This window comes from Engraulis encrasicolus, chromosome 24 (genome assembly GCF_034702125.1).
Source record: "Engraulis encrasicolus isolate BLACKSEA-1 chromosome 24, IST_EnEncr_1.0, whole genome shotgun sequence".
Taxonomy (NCBI): Eukaryota; Metazoa; Chordata; class Actinopteri; order Clupeiformes; family Engraulidae; genus Engraulis; species Engraulis encrasicolus.
In genome coordinates, this window is record NC_085880.1 from 14,282,698 (window position 1) to 14,303,415 (window position 20,718).

The 20,718-nt window shown below is 43.6% G+C and overlaps 2 protein-coding genes across 3 annotated transcripts; one reads left to right on the plus strand and one right to left on the minus strand.

Annotated features, from left to right (window-relative positions):
• The first annotated feature begins 33 nt into the window (after window positions 1-33).
• LOC134441211 (tripartite motif-containing protein 75-like) lies at window positions 34-11,117 on the plus strand. 2 transcript variants are annotated; one of them, XM_063191406.1, is made up of 9 exons: window positions 34-108; window positions 2,515-2,769; window positions 3,325-3,501; window positions 4,028-4,123; window positions 5,019-5,099; window positions 5,988-6,140; window positions 9,023-9,120; window positions 9,397-9,518; window positions 10,188-11,115. In XM_063191406.1, exons 2-9 carry the CDS (start codon window positions 2,515-2,517, stop codon window positions 10,961-10,963), a joined length of 1,758 nt encoding a protein of 585 aa, XP_063047476.1. In that variant the 5' UTR covers window positions 34-108; the 3' UTR covers window positions 10,964-11,115. The 2 variants fall into 2 exon arrangements, with proteins under 2 accessions (XP_063047476.1, XP_063047477.1); XM_063191407.1 differs by lacking the exon at window positions 5,019-5,099 and having other exon boundaries at window positions 10,188-11,117.
• A 3,933-nt stretch (window positions 11,118-15,050) lies between these two features.
• On the minus strand, window positions 15,051-20,467 carry LOC134441212 (uncharacterized). Its single transcript, XM_063191408.1, has 2 exons — window positions 17,854-20,467; window positions 15,051-17,402 (listed from the first exon to the last, which is right to left on the minus strand). Exons 1-2 carry the CDS (start codon window positions 18,548-18,550, stop codon window positions 16,822-16,824), a joined length of 1,278 nt encoding a protein of 425 aa, XP_063047478.1. The 5' UTR covers window positions 18,551-20,467; the 3' UTR covers window positions 15,051-16,821.
• Between the last annotated feature and the right edge of the window lie 251 nt (window positions 20,468-20,718).

A 20,718-nucleotide genomic window follows, 5' to 3' on the forward strand; every position in this document is an offset into this window, starting at 1 on the left:
AAGTTCGTATCTATTACGAAACATCCGGTGTGACAGGTCCTCTGGGTTTGTTATTTTTGTTCTATATACGACAACAACAACTCTTCACAATACAAGGTCGCTATCAAAGTATGTACACGACTGCACGACTGTCTATTTTGTGGTGAAAGCCATTGCTTTCAATCTTAGTTACGGTACATTAATTCACTAACTGTCAAGACACTGGTAACTTCCTTGCAAAATACCTTTCCAAAGTAGAGCAGCAGAGTTCAAGTTCAAGTTTATTCAAGTTCAAGTTTATTAGCCAAATCAACAGTATACCATACAGTTGCTAGGAATGTCTTTGGTTTGTTCGTTCATTAACAACACGGCTACATGTGAGACAAAGACAAGAAAACAAGAGGGGCCATAACTTAACAGGGAATTACGCATACAATAAACACTGAAAAGTGCAATATAATACAGTACATAGTGCAAGGTAGGCAGAGTCAGAAGGCCAGGCAGTAGAGTAGAGTAGAGTAGAGTAACTTTATTGACCCCCAGGGGGAAATTCAGGTATCCAGTAGCTTACAGTGGGGTGGCTGTAAAGTGCTAGTGCATGTTCAGGTTGAAGTAGCGGATGGCTTGTGGGTAGGTGCTGTCCCTAAAACGTGTGGTGTTGCATGGGATGCTGCTGTATTTTTTCCCTGATGGAAGGAGTGTGAATAGATGTTGTGCTGGGTGCGAGTCTGCGACAAGCCTCGTTCTAGCTAGCTGGAGCTAGTTTAGTTATTAAATCCCCTACATGAAACGGCTGTAACTTTGCAAAACTTGAAGCATTCATTTTTACAGCACAAATGAGCACAAACAAATTCCCTTCGATGGAGACTACTTAGGAGAAATTTGGACGTGGAGATGGGGCTGCCCATTGAGTATTGAGTATTTGAGTAAATTACTCAAAATCCTTAACACTTAACGATTTTTTTACAGCACAATCCGGCTCAAACGTAGCACAAGCTATCTGCAGTGTTATTTCAGCATTTTGGGTNGGAGGGGGGGGCAGCTTCACACAGGTCCTAAAAAGCTGATCAGTGAGCAAATTCAATTTGCGTCCGCGAGGCGCGTCTAGAGCGCGTCTAGAGCGCAAGGAGGGAGTATTCAAAGAAAAGGGGGTGGGATGGATCATCTACTATGTTTAATGCCAGGTTGGTAGTGTACTCATCAGAGATTTGCCTGATAGGCCTACTTTTAACTTCTGTTCCAGTTATTTTACAACCTAAGTGTGTGGTTTTGTCCAGCATGTTCATCAAAATTCGGGTCACATTAAATCAGTTGAAATTTGGTACTTTCTACATAACATGCAATGTATTCATTTTCAATGGAGTTTCATCTCTGGTGATTTAGAATTAAACTGGTGAGTTAGCGCCAAAACGTGGCATGGAATTCTACAGGGTATGCTATATTGAAGAGTGAAGTGTGGGGCACCAGGTCAACAAACAAGAACAGCTGACAGCAAAGCATCAAGGATATCTGGGCTTCCATAACTCCCATGTACTGGTTTTGCCATTGACTTCAATGTTAAACGCATCATGGCCGTTATTAAGACAGAGAGAGTCTTAACCAAGTATTGAACATTGCATGTTATATAGAACGTACCAAATTTCAACTGATTTAATGTGACCTGAATTTTGATGAAGAAAAATGTGATTTTATTACAATATTCTAATGCTGCGAATTCCCCAATTCATGGGTTTTTTGAGCTGGAAGGCCAACGTACTGTATATAAAAAGAAAAAAATTAATGATTGGAATAGTTAAAAAAACTGGGCCATGAATCTACAATCCATGACAGTTTAACATTATTGATGGAATTATGGAAATAAATCAACTTTTTCATGCTATTCTTATAAAAAGAAGACAATCCGCATACTTCAGGTCTATTTTTGTGCAAAGAAGCTTTACTTGACTTGCAAGCTTTCGGTCCTTAGACCATCATCAGGCAGAGTCTTCTTGATGAAGGTCTAAGGACCGAAAGCTTGCAAGTCAAGTAAAGCTTCTTTGCACAAAAAAAGACCTGAAGTGTGCGGATTGTCTTCTTCTTATACTGAAATTTCTACTGAATCCTGCACCTTCTAAACAGATGAGCGATGGCCTATCACAACTTAAGTCATGCTATTCTTATAAAAAAGCCTGGAGCTGTATATCAGCATAAAGAAAGGTATTTCTCTTGACTGGCCCAATTATTGACCATTGAAGCAGTGGTTCTCAAAGTGGGATCTGCAGTATGTTGCCAGGAGGTCCTCACTAAATTGTTAAGTTAAGTGTAGTCCCCCAGATGGCGCCGTGTGGTTATCAGAGAGATCTTGTGTTGGGTTACACCTGCTTGTATAGCATGTAATGTGTGTGTGTGTGTGTGTGTGTGTGTGTGTGTGTGTGTGTGTGTGTGTGTGTGTGGATGTGTGTGTGTGTGTGTGTGTGTGTGTGTGTGTGTGTGTGTGTGTGTGTGTGTGTGTGTGTGTGTGCGTGTGTGTGTGTGTGTGTGTGTGTGTGATCCAAGATGGCGTCGTCTGGCCTGTTGGAGGAGATCTTGTGTCCCGTGTGTCTGTGTGAGTTCCAGGAGCCTGTCAGTCTTCGTTGTCAGCACAGCTTCTGCAGGACGTGCATTAGCGGTTACCTGGCAACCAGTGGGGGTTCAGGGCAGTGCCCAGAGTGCCGACACCCCTTCAACAAGAAACATATTAAGGCCAACCGATCGCTCGCCAAGGTGGTCAGCGCAGCTAAAGAACACCTGGAAGAACAGAGGACACTGCAGGTGTGTGTGTGTGCGTGCCTGCCTGCCTGCCTGCGCGAGTGTGTGCGTGTCCTGTGCACCTGAGGAGGCTGTTATGGATGTGTGTGTGTGTGTGTGTGTGTGTGTGTGTGTGTGTGTGTGTGTGTTGTTGTGACTTAGTATTAACGACTTGGGAAAAATGGGACTTGGACTTGACATGTATTGGCTTGGGTACGACTTGGACTTGGTCAAATGTGTCTCAACTTGTGACTTGACTCGGACTTGATTGGAAGGGCTTGAGAGACTAACTTGTGACTTGCAAATTAGTGACTTGGCCCCATCTCTGGTGTATGGGGCACCTAAGTCACGCCCTCTACTTCTTGGTTCATGGGGCAGACAGTTGCAAAAAATTGAATGGTAGTGAACAAGGCGAGTCGTGGTGGACTTGTGGTGCATAAGTGGAGGTCCAAGGTTTGGATTGTTGTCGAAAAACCACTCATTTCAAGCCCAGTAATTATTTTTTGACTCCCTCTGCCCCATGAACCAGAAAGTAGAGGGCGTGACTTAGGTGCCCCATACTGTACTCTGTGTTACCAGGAGTGCTCAGGGGCGGAGGCTGTGAAAGACCCCACCTCCATGTGCTCTGTGCACCAGGAGAGGCTGAAGCTGTTCTGTACTGAGGACCAGCAGCTGCTGTGTGTGGTGTGTAGAGATGCGAAACAACACCGGGGACACACATGCAGACCAGCCGAAGAGGTGGCGCAACACTATAAGGTGACACATACACACAGACACACGCACGTGCACGCACGCATGCACAAACACACACACAGTCTGTTTTTTGTTTGTCACCAGGTTAAATCAAAGACTTAGGTTTAAGTTTCTAAACGGATAAGTTCCTTGGCGGAGGTCTGCACTCTGAGTGCATTTCTACTTATAATTTGATGTTTAAATGTATTTTATTGACTCATATGATTTAAGTAGATATTTAGCCCGACATTTAAAATCTGGTCTTCGATTAATGTGTTACTTCATATTCACACAGATTTAGTCCATTTTGACAGAGGTGTTCATATTCTCCATTGATTTGCATTGACTGAAGGTCCCTACACTACCTACACAAGATGGGATATTTCCCAGTGCTATCGTGAATTGCCGTGTCACCTCTAGTCTAATGTTCTACCTCTATGGGTGACACACACACGCACACACACACACACACACTATACTATAACAATAGCACACTACTGTTCATGTCTGTGTATGTCTTGACTCCACGTTGTGCTATTGTATTTTCTAGGTCTTGTTGGGTGGAGCAGTCAACTTCCTATCTAAGGAGAACACATATCTGAACAACATGATTGACTTGCAGTCTGCAAAGGTCCTACAGACACAGGTGACTATTGGGTGCCTAAGTCTCCGCCCCTTCCGGGCAGCTCATGGTGAAAGCCAAACATTTTGACTGGGCCGTAATGGACTGATCACACCTATTTTCCGATCCACCTTGCATTCCCCCCTTAATCACACATACATATGCCTCAGATTGAATGATAACCAATGGTGTGATTGTCGACTTCACTTACAAGCGATTTGTGAGTTGTGTGCGTGCAAAAATATGTAATTATTTGGACTACACAACAGAAGTTGCATGTCTGACGTGCAGCCACTTCAGCCGCGGTGCAGCGATAGGGCTTGCTGTGCACCTTCAGCCTCGGTTCACGTCAAATAGCTGAGGCGCATGTTGTAGTCTCTTACCCACTTTCGCACATAAACTAAAATAATCTTTCTTGCCTACCGAAAATGAGTGGTCTCATGACACCAATCTAAACTTTTAAAATTCACTGCTATAATATGTGAAATCCAGAGCACATGCCAAACAGAATCAGGATTTAGCTTGACTCACTCCATTCAATTCCATTCAAAATTTTGCACGTTACAGGCCCATGGAATAGCCCTTCGCTGATGCGAAATAAAACGTCTATTATCAATGACGTCTTGCCATGAATAGGCCACAAGCAAAAGGAGGGGATGCGAGGATAGATATTGAAAGGGACCCATATTCATTCCAATAGTGATAGTGGTTGGTAGTCAACGCAACATTGGTTCTTCCATGGGTCACAGTTAGCTCATGCTTTGAAGAACCCAGAGATGATGATCATGATAATGATGGGCTGTGGATATGAGTGAAGGTCTGCCTGCTGCTCATTGAGAGGTTCTGATTACAATATAATGATAATGGTGCAGACTAAGATGATGAAGGTGATTGATTATAATGATGATGCTCATTTTAGGAGCGCTCCAGAGACCTGTCTGTGATGATCTCCTCTGAGTTTGCCAAGCTGCACCAGCTACTGAGAGATCAGGAGCAGAAGGTAGGCTATCTGCATTACCATGCTCCTCTGCATTACCGTCCGTGATTATCTCTGGATTACCATTTACTTGATGTTACTATGGTACTTGCAAGCAGAGTAGTAAAAGCTATATCCTCCAATCTTAGTAATGTTGTTATTATGTGGTGTGTATTATTATTAGATGCTCTCTAGATTGTGGAGGAGATGAGAGTGCTGCGACTTATTGATATTATTTATAATTATTATTATTATTATTATTGTTATTATTATTATTATTATTATTAGGTGCCGCCTAGACTGCATGAAGGGGAGACTAGAGTTCTGGTGCCCATGTAGACTAACCTGATTAGAGGATTGGGGATTATTATTATTAATACAGTATCAAAAATATTATTGATGATTGATGATATTATTATTGTTATTATTGATATTATTATTGATGATGCTTATGATTATGATGGTGAGCAAGAATTCTATCAAAGACCAAAATACTACTAACTGCTTAATGCTTTACATGCTCCAAGCATCGCTCCAAGCAATATATCTGAGATGCTATACTTTTATACCCCTGCCCAAGCCCTCAGATCCTAGTTTACTTAAGATTCCAACCATGCCCAGCCATGGCTCAAACAGTAGGGCAATGCACTTTCACACCGGTGACCGGGTTCGATTCCGACCCTAGGTCATTTCCCAACTCTCCCCCGCCTCTCTCTCCCACTCATTTCCTATCCCACTTGTCACCGTAGTATCTCGATAAAGGCACATACTTCACACATAATACACACCCAGAAGATGGAACTCCCTTCCCCTTTATGTCTAGATAGCCTCCTCCATGGACATTTTTAAGAGGCAGTTTAAGACTCACCTTTTGGCCATGATTTTGATTATTATTGTTATTATTGTTATTAGGTGCTATCTAGACTGCATGAGGAGGAGACTAGAGTTCTGGCGCCCATGCAGACTAACCTGACCAAGATGACACATCTCCTCTCCACGAAGACCAACACGGAGCAGGTGCTCACCTCCAACCTCAGCAACACCCAGCCAATCAAATTCCTCCAGGTGAGCTCATAGCCCAATCAGCTTCCTTCTAGTGAGTCCATAGCAGAGATCTTATAAACAGAGATACGTTATTCTAGTTCTTTTCCGGTATCCGTGTGATGTCGGGTGAACGCAGGGGCGTAGCACCAAATTTGGGGCCCTAGGAACAACCTCTTCCATGGGCCCCCCTACACACACCCCAACCTACCCCCCGCGCGCGCCTACCTCCTGATATCCCCTCCCCTCTATGCTTTCCTCTCCTTCACTTAAATCATCCTCATATTCAATCATATGACATCATAGCTATTAATAGACATAATACAAATATAAAATGTCTTAATCTTTCACATTACCAGTTAGGCCTATGAAAAGTAGTTAATATTCAAGTAGTAAGTATTCATAGGGATGACTTTTAATCACTTCATCACTATGGTGTGAGGGGGAGAAGAGAGACCTGTAAATCTCTCTTTGCGCAGATTAGAATGGCGTCAGCAGCGTTCAAAACGCAGACTGGTGCCCCGTCAAAATATAGTCATTATTTTACCACACTTCAGCTATAACGGGCGTTGTCAGATGGTCAGAGACATGGCCAAGTAACCAGAGCTTTCCTTTTGAGAGTGTTGAGACCGCAAAATAAAAGCAGAATGAAGGTTCAAGACTGACAGCTGTTCGCACCGCCACCTTGACATTGGCAACTGATGAACAAGATGTTGATTAATATTCATATCGTTATGAGGACAGAATCAATCTGCAAATTTGATGACCAGGGCGGGCAGCATTGCACAAATTTACAAATAGCTGCTATCATTTGGATATTTGAACCAACATCGACCCATGTTGGTCTTTTGGGACACTTGTTATGAATAGGCTAAGACAAATATGGGTTCTATCACAATGATAGCCAACAAAATGAGATCAGGGCTTTGGGTCTTTGAGATTGTGACACACTCATCTGAGCTAGTTCACACTCTCAGACGCCACACATAGTATTTCACACTCTGAAGTTTTGATAACAATTGGCGCACATTAATTCAATCCAACCTATCCACAGACGTGCCAGAAATTGGTAACAGCGCTTCTGTGTTCAGACTAGTTACCACGCTATTCAGCCAATCAGAAAATAGATTGTTCGGTTGTCGGGCAGATCAGAGCAGTGGATCAGAGTTTGATCCAATAGCGCGCGCAGCAGAGTTCAGAGAGAACTGTAAAATTTACGAATTGCAAGTAGGCGAACTGAAGACGCAGGAGCCAGGACCATCAGGTGATAACTTCATACAGATGAAAATATGAGACTTGTATTAGTTAGGCTACTGTTTTTACTCCTTATACCAATATTTCCAGCCCATGTAGCCTTGACAGGGACGTTAAAAGAGAGCAACAACGCTAGCTAGACTATAACCCCAGCTGATTGTTTGATGATCAGCCCTTCCAAACATGATTGAACGTGGAGACAAGAGGAGTGGGAGGTGGTCAAATATCAGACAGACTGGAGAGAATGGAGGAATGCAGAGGTAGTGGTAGAAGAGAGGGCAAGTAGGCTAAAGAAGTCAGGGGCAACCAATAGTGCTGGAGATATCATGGTATTTAATGAAAAAGGGTATTATTTGGGTCTGATGCCTAAAAAAGTGATTGTACTTTATTTTAATTTGGGCTGATAATGTCAATGCACAATAAAGAACATATGCCTACAGGTAGCCTATTTTAGGCTATCCCCCCACAATGAACATTGTCTAAAATCATCCCCCTCAATGAAAATGGTCAAAAATCACCTCCCTATAAAATATACATCCCTTCTTCACATTGTGTTGAAATTGCACTTTTAACAAGTACATTTTCAAAAATTTCTCGGGGGAGAAACCCCCAAACCACCAATAATTAGAATCAATCTCTGACCATCCCCAGCTGCTTATAGGCTATTTTACAACTCGAGCACTGGTTAGGATTAAGCATATTGAATACATAGTGTATTTGGTCTAATCAAACTTTTTAACTAGCTGGGTTGAAGGGAAACCTAGTGTCGATAGGTCGATGGGTGATGATGGGTCGATGCCCCCATTACATAAATTAGCAACATGTATTGACATTTTTAAAATAATGTTTTAAAAAAACGAATGAAGAAAAATATTTTCCATTGGAGGCCCCCGGTGGGCCCCCCAGGTGGTCTGGGCCCTAAGAATGAGTCAGGGTTCCCCCCCCCCCTGTTCGACGCCGCTGGGTGAACGTCCCTTTAGGAGACCTTCGGTTAGGAGACCTTCTGAGTCCTGAGGTTTTTCGCTGTAGATGGTGGTAGCGTACTTCTCGTGCAAACGCCTCAAAAAGTGAAGGAGGGGACATTGCCCGCTTAGGAGACCCAACTTGAGCACACTCTTTTGCATTGGGTGGGCGGGGTTTGAACCCTCTTTATTACTCGACCCTCTTTGTCCATGGTCTAATCAGCTTCCTTCTAGTCACTGGGAGGATTCCAATATGCAGACTTCCATCCTCCCTTACTCAATTGCCTGCTTGTGACCTTGTGATTACGTCACTGATGTATCCAGTATCTTGCAAAAGCACAATTCTAATGTAATTTTCTCGGGATGGTGAATGAAGAACAGTCCCCCAAAAGTTGTTGTGGCTAGGCTGACAATAGGGAAGCTATTGTTTTCTCCACGGATATGGGGCGTCAGGCCACAAGCACAAGTGGAGGACAGGAGTCTGCATATTGGAATGCACCCAGTGAGTCCCATAGCCCAATCATGCTTCCTTTCAGTGAGCATATACAATAATCTTGTGTGTGTGTGTGTGTGTGTGTGTGTGTGTGTGTGTGTGTGTGTGTGTGTGTGTGTGTGTGTGTGTGTGTGTGTGTGTGTGTGTGTGTGTGTGTGTGTGTGTGTGTGTGTGTGTGTGTGTGTGTGTGCGCGTAGTGGTGGACCTCTGTGGGGAGTGGCATGGTTGAAGAGATGCTGCATTTTGATGGCGATCCTGCATCCTCTGAAGAACACAGCAGCTCCACGGAACAGCAGTATGGACACACACACACACGTCCTGCCGCACTGCTACCTTTTGGGCGCCATTGGGGGCTACCCCCTTGCACGGTTGAGGCATGAATACAATTTTGTTGTGTGCAGTGTGCACATGTGTGCTGTGGAGTGCTGTGTCACAATGACAATGGGAGTTTATCAGGTGAGCTTTAACAGCAGTATGGTCACACACACACACACACACACGCACGGCGTGTGCACGCACGCACGCACGCACGCACGCGTACGACTTCCTGTTTCCTGGGTGTGTCTCTCAGGTTCTCATCGAAGCTGCCGGGCCTGGGGGTGTGTAGTGATGTCATCGATCTGGGCCCATATGAGTCCCACCTGCCCTTCCTCGTCTGGAAGCAAGTTCTCAACCACATCCACATTAAGAAGGGTGAGAACACAGGGACATAGTCCCCCATAATAATAAAATAATAATGAACTTCATCCAGCAGGGCAAGACAGATTCAAATATTATTAACTTGTTACTATAACTTGTCGTTGTTGGGTTTGGATGACCGATGTAACTGTATAGTGAATCATGATTTTATTCTATAATCAATATTATAAATATTTATGAATTCTTCATAATACATGTAACGACCGGTATGTACAGATGAAAAAACACTGCGTGCCACATACAGAGGAAATACGTATGTACGAAAACCGGTTATCAATGTGTTCCTTCTTCCCTCCTCTTCTGGCATGTTACCCTTCTCTCTCCTCTCCTTTCCTCTCCTCACTCCTCTTCTCTCCTCTCCTCCTTTCTGTCCTCTCCCACTCCTCCTTTCTCCTTTCCTCGCCTACTCTCCTCTCCTTTCTGTTCTGTCCCACTCCTCTCCTCCTCCTGTTCTCTCCCACTCCTCCTCTCTCCTCCCCTACTATCCTCCTCTGTCCTCTCCTCTCCTCCTTTCTGTCCTCTCCCACTCCTCTTCTCCTATCTCCTTTCCTCTCCTCCTTTCTCTCATCTCACATGCCTTTCCTCCTCTCCTCTCCCCTTTTGTCCTGTCCCCTCCTTTCCTCCCCTCCCTTGTCTTGTCTTGTCTTCTCTCCTACCCCCCAGTTCCCCATGCTGATGAGCTGGCCGAGTGGGAGGAGTCCTATTCCAGAGTGGGCCTATCCGGGTGCAGCCTGCAGCGTGTGGACAGGAAGCTGTGGGGCTTGCTGGGCGTGTGGCAAGGCTATCGGCCAATGGCACGCTGCCGTGCCAAGTACGGCCAGGGCCGCCACTACTGGGAGGTGGAGGTAGGCCACAGACCCGACTGGGCCGTGGGGGTGTGTGTGGCGTGTGCGTCTCAGCTGTGCGTGTGTCTGGGGACATGTCTGTGTAGGTGGTGGGCCACGCCACAGGGGGCGCCACGAGAACAGATGATGCTGCACCTGAAGAGGGGCCGTGGCTACAGCGTGACGGTGTCTGGAGGAGGGGCGGAGACTCCTGTTGCATTGCGGGAGTGTCCGAGGCGAGTGGGCGTGTACCTGGACTGCGACGGAGGGAAGGTGGAGTTCTATGACGCAGATACGCTCCGCCTGATCCACTCCTCCAAGATGGCGGACTCCCAGTGTGAGGACCGAGTGGCTGGGTCGGGCAGGAAGGGGCCACTGCTTTCCCTCTGCCTGTCCCCTGGCTGCTACACCAAGGAGGAGGAAGGGAGAGGTGACTGGGAACCCCTCATCGTTTGCTGTTACCGCCGGCAACGCCCCCCACAGGCCGACATGGAGCTGCTGAGGAGGCTCTGGGAGCCGTTGCTGATGGGCAACGCCAGGCTGGGGCTGGGCATCCTGGGGGTTGCGGCCGGGATGCTGGGGTTCACCTTAGGCTGGGGTGGTCTGGGGAGCTAGAGGGGAGACTGGTCGTTCCGGAGGTGACATGAAGTGTCTATGGTGGCGGGGTGGGGGGCTTGGGGCACAGCCTGGATAGGAGGAGTCATTCTGGTGGTGTATTGGGGAAGGTGTGATAGGAAGTGGTGTGGGTGTTATTGTGTGTGCATGTGTGGGTGTGGGTGTGTGTGTGTGTGTGTGTGGGGGGGGGGGGGGGATTGGTAGTGATGGGCAAATGAAGTTTGATTGAAGCTCTGAACCATTTAGGCACATTGTTTCAAAAATTGGGTTAGTACTTGAAGTTTCAGTAACAGGGCCATCTCCTGGTGAAAAGCCATGTTTGCAAGCAAATGGGCCCAATTCGACGAGATGAGATATCCTCTCATTATACCCGTGTGGATACCCCCCAAGATTTGGACACACGTTTTTGCACACTAACTTCCAGATATTTTACTGATGAGGTCGGCGTAGTTCACATGATTTGCATGACATGCATAAAATGATGGCACATATTTTACGATGGGTGATCAGAATAAAGTGTTCCCACACGTCAGAACATTCTCTTGTCTTTGTCCTTGTCCTTGTTGTGGAGACAATGTGGATATTGTCTATTAGTTTGTCATTAAATTGCGACGTAATGACAGTCAGTTCATGAAATTTGTCAGCTGCGACAGAAGCAAACCTCGGACCAAAGGCATGTGTGCCGCCCCCTGTATTACGGCTACTACTGTGCCAATGGAGGCACACAGAGAGGATGTAGGTCCTGTGGACATATTTATTCTGAATTTGGACGGAATGATTCCTCTATAAGGGCTGTGCATGGTTGAGGACAGTTTGTAATTTGCTTTCCTAAGTGCACTGTCAACCCCTCAGGCTCTTTCGCTTTGTATCAGCTCCTTTATCTCTGTGCCAGTCCATGTTAAAAAACTCCTCTTCTAGTTAATGTTTATGTTACCTTTGGTTAAAAATGTTAATCACTTCTACCTTTGTTAAAATATATGGGAGTACCAGTACCTCATCTGCCTGGGTGAAGTGTAAAATACTGTATGAAATACATGCTCAAATGTCATAATCTGCTGATTCAAAACCTTTTTATTGGGACAAAATTAGGACAAACAATTGAAGTAAAATCTTGAAGATGTATTCACTGCAAATCAGTGTAAACAGACAACCAGAATACGAATCATATCCTTACAATACTCACATATCTTTTCTGCTATTAATACAGTGCATTGCAAATTGACTGAACACTGTGTGAAACACATTTTTGTCCCTTTTCATGGTGCTTTGTAGACTTTAAACTTTAATACTTTAAACCTGTAAATGTCCATGAATAAGTTTGACTGTGTGCCAGGCTGGGCTAGTAATCTGGCATATAGGCTATTTTCCCAGTGGGCCAACAGTCCCCCAGGGGCCAATCCATCTTCAGTAGGCTATAGTAGACTGAGTCAAGCATGATACTGTAAAAATGGCTTATGTGAGGGGCCTGTCAAAGACAGAAATGCCCCAAAGGTTGTTTTAGTCCCAGCCCAGGCCTGTGTAGCCTACTGTATGTATCCAACTAAAAATCAAACCATCGCCTTTTGCTTGTGCCCTTGTAATGCGAGGAAAGACATCACTGACAAGTTTTGTTCAATGTCTCACAAAAGCACAATTCAAAGTTCATCTTTTCATTTGGAATCAGAATGTTGAATGGGGAAAAGTCGCCCAAAAATTGTTTTGCCTAGGCTTAGAGCGGGGAAATTTTGTTTTCTCCCTTTTTTTGTCTTTTGGCTTCTGCCTGCCAGATACTTTCTGTCTGCTGCCTGCACTCTGTACAGACATTTTGTATTGGTTAGTCAGATACTCAGTTGCAGAAATGTTTTCCTTTGTGTCTGGTTTCACTTCCTTTGGTCAACATTTTCAACTGTGTTTTTTCATAATCCAATCCAAGAGTTGTGTTCTTCGTTTTGTTCATACAAGTTTTCAGATGAACAGTTTTGTTTAAAATGTCAGCGTGTTCCTGTACAAAGGTCATATGCACTCACAACAAAAGCATTGTCATCATTTTTCTGTATAAAGACCTCACTATGCAACTGCTTGCAAGTAGGCCGGCCTTATGACTGTCAATTGCACATCTTGTGATGTGTTGGGCTCTTAGCAGAAAATGCAATAATTATTCATATTAGCCTACATGAATATCACACCAATAATTATCACATGGGGTATCATGTTTTAAGTAGACCCAATGCATTTTAGGGACCATTATCAACCTGTGTCTGGGGATGAAAGATGGAAATTAGACTTTATGGCGATAATGTTGTACATCTTGCGGCTCCTTCCTTAAATAAATTAACTGCAAACACATCATGTTGTTATTTGTTTTGCATTGACTCAGTACAGACCATTCATTGAGTTCAAAAACAAAAAAATAATAAAAAAGAAATGGAAACAGCACAAAGTCCATGAAAGGTTGGATTTATCCTGAAAGGTTTAATAAAATAAATAAATCTGATCAAAATGGCATTTATACTGAAATTGTTAGATTAAGTTGATCCCATTGAGGTTAACACAGAAGGGAAACAGAATGGAAAAAACATAATACAATGATGCAGTGAAATAGCCTTTAACTTTATGATGCAAGCATACACTCTTTCACAGGCAACTACAATACAGTACAGTACAATCTCATTACATAATAGGCCTAGGCCTACCCCACACTTGAAGTGTTCTTATTAAAATGTAAATTGTCCAGACATTTGTAGCCCCTGGTTTTGAAATGCTGAAAAAACATCCCGGGTGTCAGAGGAAGCAACAGTGCCAAAAAAATAATAATCAGATGAGCCCGAGAAGATCTGAAGGAAAAGGACAAAAAGTTCCTCTTTGAAATGTTCACACAACAAAATATGTCTTGACTAGTGGCCATCTTCGTAGATGTGCAATTGAAACAACAACTACTGTTCATTGCAGGGAGTCATAATAAAAGGACAGTGAAAACATGAAACATGCAGAGGGGTATTACAAAATGTTTGCTCGATTGCCTTCATGAACATCTGGTCTTCACAAATCTAGAAACATAACCTAACCTATCCCTCCAATGTTGCATATTATCCGTTCTGCTAGAAGAGATAGACAGGATATCAGGTGGGGGACATGTGTAAGATGATCAGATGAAAATGATACAATAGAATAATCAGGCAATAATGAAACTGTGAACTCCATTTTGAAACGTGTTTGGGCCACTTAACCTTCTTGTCATTGCGGTGTCAAACCATCAATGAAGGGCACAAATGAGATGATGTTTAATATGTCCTGTCTGAAATTATGAAATATATATATTTTTTATATCATAGACTGATAGATTGGGCCCCATTGCTCTCCTACTTGCTTCCTATCCCACTCTTCACTACTGTCATAAATAAAAGAAAATGCTGCTGTACATCCTCTAGAAATACAGACCCAAGAAATTCTGTTGAGTGTTGTAGAGCCAATTTCACTTATTCATTATTCAAAGGTAAGATGTATTCAGAAAAACTGCAGAAATATTTTCAGAATTTATTCAATTGGCAAATATAGGCTACCCTTATTTTCTAAAATTCACTTAAATTAATATTAAAAATGGATAGCAAAAGCTGTAAGTGGGGGAAAAAATTGCAATAAAGGAAATGTTTACTCATTGTTTAAACTTTTAATTTGAAGCAGGTAAAAAAAGAAAACAATGTCAACACATATCCAATACTCTGTACAGACCATACTCAACATGGCATCATGAAAAGTAAGAAAGATAACTCAGAGATTTTAACCATCTATTGTGTTTGTGTACAATTCCTTTGTCAGTTAATGCGTGCTCCAAACTGCGCAAACCTTGTCACTTGACAAAAGTGCTTTTCCGTGCCATTTGAGGAGCACGACCATGCAAAATGCACTCGTGTTCATACGCGCCAGTCTGCCATACTGAACGCCATCTATGCTACAAATATTGTACTTAACAGCTTCTAACAGCACTGCACGGTAGTGAGTCAATATCTTCTGATTCCAGTCATTAGGCCTACATCTGCTGGGTAAGGATTACATAAACGCTGTTTTAGGAACTAAAATTAGACGATTCACGCAAAAATATAGAGGTTGTCTGCATGAAAAAAGTGAAAAAACACGTCCTGCTAAATCATTTAGTGTTTGGTAAGAAAAATTATCTAAAAATATCAGAAACAATATAAACAGGATATGACGTCACTTTCAAGCTGTATATACTGTACATAGCCTGCATAAAAACAACTAAACAAACGAAAAAACGAAGTTATATAGTTGCCCCGCTGCTGGGTTTCAACCCTGAACCTTCCAGGTTACCAAACTCAAGGCTCTAACCACAACACCAAAGAGCAAGGCTCAATGGCATGATGGTGCACACCCACAACCCTAGTGATGGTCACTCCCATCACACTGCCTTCCCCTTCAGGAGCACACCTTTACACCCCTCCCAATCAGTGTGCCCCCTCATCTATGCTCCTCCCAATGCTGGGACCCCACACACCAGGGTCACTTACCCTGCATGGAATGGAATTACGATTCACTCACAATGAGTATTTCTTAAAGCGAAGTGTCCCAGCCTGGCTAGGACGAGTAACGCCCATTTTTCGCTACATGACCTGAAGGTCGGGTGCGACCAGAATGCTCGCACTGTACGAAAGGACAGGCTTGTCTTCCGGAAATGCAGATGACAAAAACGAGGAGGGAAAACGCACACCTGAAGTGGAGGCGAGGATGCACTCAAGAGCGAATCGCGCTGGCTGATTGTCAGGCAATATTTCCTCATTGTGAGTGAATCGTAGATCGCAATCGCAAATCGTAGATGTCCAACACTGATTGATATTTGCGACTCAAAATAGAACATCAGGCATTGCCTCTCTGTATACGAGCAGGGATAAAATTGACAGCTGTGATTCTCTTTATGTGTGCGGCACAATCAGACGTCAAAATTGGACGCTACAGTATTTTAAAGTCCTGTATTTGAGCCTGGCTTAAGCCCGGCACAACTTGAGGGAAGATGGGAAAGTAACACATTTCCAGAAATGGTGGAGTGTGGTTTTGAACTTAGCTCCTGGCGTTTCTTTCTTCCCTCCCTCTGGCGCTTTCTTCCCTCCCTCTTCGTCCTCATTCAACTCCAAAATTCCACTCAAACAGATATAAAAAATGTAAATGTACGGCACACTACTTTTAGCAGAAGGTTCAACAAAAATGTAATACTGTAATGGTTTAGGCTTATTGGTACTTTCAAAAGAAAAAAAGAAAAAGATGAGAACCAACTTCAGGCCTTCTTCATTGTGCTCACCATATTCATGTCGCAGAGTTTAAAGCCCTATTCATGCGGGATAAGTATTACCTCTTGACCTCTGGTGAATTGAAATAATAATGGAGAATGTCTCAGTTCTTAGTCCCGTGTGAATGACTTAAGTATAGAGGGGTCGGTTTGGGCTGAGAGGAGAGGAGGACGTTTGGGTTGAATGCAGTGGAGAGTGTTTGGGTTGTGGAGACGCCACGTACAAATTGAAGTCACCTACTTGCGAGCTCTACTAGATGAAAGAGCAAAGTCAGATTCATGGCCCAGCTACAACTATCTCCTAAAAACACATTCTGCGGATAGGGTTTGGTCTAGTTCAGTGTTTCCCAACCTTTTTTGTTTTGTGTACCCCCAAGCCTTTTCGTTGTGCCATGAGTACCCCCTAAGTCAAGTTCTACATCGCTCTCTCCATCCCAATGTAACTAAGCTCCATATATTTGTTAAAATTTATCTTTTCCCAAGTACCCCCTGCAGTGTGCTCGCGTACCCCTAGTGGTACACGTACCCCTGGTTGGGAAACAGTGGTCTAGTTCACTAGGCTACATAGCCTGTTCTTTGTGTGCTATAAGGCGTTGCCCTCTGTCTTCCACCTCCACACAAAGTCCTGGATGTTGTGGTTGGCCATTTGCTTTGCTGTGTTGGTAGCAACACTCTTTTTTAACATGGACTGATACAGTTCTGGCCCAATGTTCTTGTGGGCAACAACTCCTCCTCCCAGTTCAGCCACAAAAGCATGCATTCTGGAGTTGACGTAGTCTGTAACACCACTACCAGTCGAATCCAATCCTGGGAAGATGTCAGACCACACCAATAGGCACTTCGGAAAGATGGTGTTCAGCAATGTCAGTTCCCTCTTCATGTGAATCACTACTTGTTCCATGTTTTTTCTCATCTCAGATTCGCTCATGTACAAGATGACCATGTCCGGTTGGCGGATCACTCTGGGCTCAGACCTCAGTAGCGTGGGCACGAAGCATTTCAAGGTCATGTACCTCTTCCAGGCTATTTTCCAGACCACATTCACCTCAACAGTGCCGCAGCTCAGTCGAATGCCCTCTTGCTCTGCCAACTCTCTGGCCTTTTGGCAAAATGCCTCCCCGCAAATCCACACCACCTTCTGGGCAGCCCCCTGGTTACCACAGCCTGAGGACGACAACAACAACAAAACAAAATTCAATTCAGAGATGCTCTTATGCATACCTTGGTTGTTACGAGTGGTTATTTGAGCTAATGTTGCCTTTGCTTCAGCCCGATCCAGTCTGGCCATTCTCCTCTGACCTCTGGAATAAAGGCATTTTCCCCACAGAATGGCTCACTGGATATTTGCCCTTTTTTGACCATTCTCTGTAAATCCGAGAGATGGTTGTGCAATATCCCATTACATCAGCAGTTTCTGAAATGTGTAAACCAAGCTCATCTGGCAACAACAACCATGCCGTGTTCAAAGTTAGTTAAAACATCTTTATTCCCCATTCTGATGCTCGGTTTGAACGGCTTCAGATCGTCTTGGCCATGTCTACGTGCCAAAATAAATTAATTTGACAATGCGTGATTGACTGATGTTTTGTGTGACTGTGAGTGTATACTGTAGTACCTGTCATGGGCTGTCTGCCAGTCTGCCATGCCAGTGGTTGATCCGTGTGTCCCGTAGGTTCTGCAGTTCCTGGAAGAGAGAACTCATCCCACCTCCACTCATCCATAAACTCCATGATGTTCTGCTGGAACAACTGCTGACCCTTCGGCAAGAACCTCCTGCCACCATACTCAAAGTGCTCTGGCTGAATGTTTCCATGGGCAATCGCTGCTCCTCCAAATTCCTTGACTATATTGCGCAGTCTCAGATTGACCTCGTGTCGGTAACTGGCCAGATCAGCGCTGTGGGCAGGCTGATGGCCTTCTGATTCCCTGTATGAACTTGACAGGATGTCCGACCACACCAGGGCGCACTGGGGGAAGATCCGTCGGACTATGACCAGGTGCTCCTGGATCTTCAACAGAGTGTCCTCCAGGTTCCCATGTGGGATGTCACAGGATGATCCAAGATGGAGGATCAGCATGTCCGGAATTGGCCAGCCGAACGGGGGGAACTGGAGATCTAGGAGCTCCTGAATGACCTTGGCCAAGGTCAAATGTTCCACTGGCCTACAGTAGAGCATCTTGTTCACACCCTTGGCAATGTAACTTTGGAGGAACATCAACGTCGGGCAGTCTCCAATAATCCAGACCTTCTTTGATACCGTTTCAGACTGCCGTTTATTGTTTTGTGGACCTGCAGGATTGGAGAAAAACATTTAGCAGTAGGCTACTGAGAATTACAGTGCACATCAATAAGGAGTAGGCTACCACCTTTTTGAAGTCACATTTTCAATTTTCAAAATGTGCATTGAATAAGTTTGGTGTAGCAGCAGTAAAGCTTACAACAGAAAAGCATGTTTAATTATATAACTTAAATTGCACATTTCCCCTTATGTGAAATTATGTTGGTGAAGTTAGTATTCTCCCGGCTGATGCCCAGTTTCTCTCTTCCAAACTTCTCATTATGTTCGAAGGAGTTCAGATCCGGTAACATACTTAGTTACTGAATTACTCTCACATAAATCAGAAAATCAGCATTGGCCAAAGGTGTGTGCTTAGGGTCATTGTCAAGTTGGAAAAAAAAACAATGACCCACAATGAAGGTGTTTCACTTTTGCACCAACATTAATTAAAAAAATGGAAAAATGTAATGTCAATTAAGTTATTATTTTTGGTAAGCTTCACGGATGTTGTATGTAACTATCTCCATGTCTCATTTTGAAAATAACTTCAGAGTTTCTTGAAATATTGTTTAAAGTGTTACTTTTCAAAAGGGGCGTAGGCCTACTCTTTATGGAAGTGCACTGTACATGTGTTAAATGTGATGCATGCCATCCCACAAGGGCATTTCCTTCTAAAATAATGACAATAATCAACATATTAGATACAAAATGTATTTCACAGTAGCCTGGGTATCGTGACTTCCAACTCTCTGTGAGTGTTAAGTCTGGCCAAATCACCTTGTATACCCACTTCGAGGGATGTGCAGAGGGCGGGTCTAAATCATAATCATGAAATGCCTCTGTATGTGACTGGTCGAAGCTAGTATGACCAATCAATCAATCAGATCACTCTTGCCACTCACCTGCCAATGGAACTACTGCATCACTGCCTGCTCAAAAGTAATTGGACTCCAAATCTTAAAATGTTCTAGATTATGGTCCCGACTGATAATTGTTTTGTGGCGTGCCAGGAAGTATGGGCGGCAGTGGGGCCACAGGTGTAGGCGGGATGCCACACCTGGGCCCTCCCGTCAGTCCATGACCTTGATGGGCTTCATCTCTCCTCAAGTGTTGTAGATAATAAGATGTTGAAGGCTAAATAATCCCAAATCAATGAAAACCAAATTGCTTGTTGGTGCGGGCCCTACCATGACCTTAGCCTCTGCCGCTACCTATGAGTTATCGTATATTTTTACGACCAGGATGCAATCACTGAAAATCCATTGGAAAACCAACATAGCATCATGAACGTAAGTAAGATAACACGCCAACCTGAACCGTCTATCGCATTTGTGCATATTTGCTTGTTTTTGCAGCCATGTTCATTCAAGTTTTTTGAATATTTAATTTTTTCTGTTTAAAACTTTGAGTTTGTTTTTCGATAGCATTGTACAGGTTAAAGTTAACATCAAAACCTCAATTTTATTCTGGTGAGGCCCATGTTTTTTGTTGATTTAGGCATGTGCATTGGGTAATTGTCATTGTGAAAGATTAAGTTCTTCTTATAAAATGCCTCCTCCCTGACTGAGGCCCGAATCAATGCATGATGGCGCCACCACCATACCTCACTCTGGGTATGGCGATATTTGGGTGATGCACTAAACATACCTTTTGGAATTACTGTTAGACCTACAATTATTTGGATATAGGCACAATTTTCAACTTTTGGTTCTATACACCATCGCCATGGATTTTAAATTAAACAAACAAGTTGTATTTACATCAATATTATCAGGTGAACTGTGTATGAATTACAACAATTGTATAATTTTGAGGGATCAAAAGGAATTGGACAGACTAGCATTTACAGTGCTCTGCAATAATGAGTACACCCCTGTTGAAAAGTAACATTTTGAACAATATTTCTATAAGCACAAATGTTATTTCCAAAATGTATGTTCTTACAACAGAAAACTGTGGTTAGAAATATAATTTAAATACATATTTTTCCATTTTTGTGAAATTACACTGGTGCAAAAGTGAGAACATGACTGTGTTAAAAACCCATAGAGAGGATCATGATCTGGTTCAGTAGTCACAGTACATGTTGACATGCATGTTTATTTTACAGCAGTGAAATTTAACTTCCCAACGTTGATGCCATTCATGCAGTCCCAAAACATGTGAGTCCCATTACCATGATTGACTTTAAGCATGGGGTA

Excerpts from the sequence above, each read along its gene's own strand:
- LOC134441212 (XM_063191408.1), bottom strand. The coding sequence starts at position 18,550 with ATGTTTTTCTCCAATCCTGCAGGTCCACAAAACAATAAACGGCAGTCT. Across the intron at positions 17,403-17,853 it reads TGGCAGACAGCCCATGACAG|GCTGTGGTAACCAGGGGGCT; the intron begins GTACTACAGTAT and ends TGTCGTCCTCAG.
- LOC134441211 (XM_063191406.1), top strand. The coding sequence starts at position 2,515 with ATGGCGTCGTCTGGCCTGTTGGAGGAGATCTTGTGTCCCGTGTGTCTG. Across the intron at positions 5,100-5,987 it reads TGAGAGATCAGGAGCAGAAG|GTGCTATCTAGACTGCATGA; the intron begins GTAGGCTATCTG and ends TATTGTTATTAG. Across the intron at positions 6,141-9,022 it reads AGCCAATCAAATTCCTCCAG|TGGTGGACCTCTGTGGGGAG; the intron begins GTGAGCTCATAG and ends GTGTGCGCGTAG.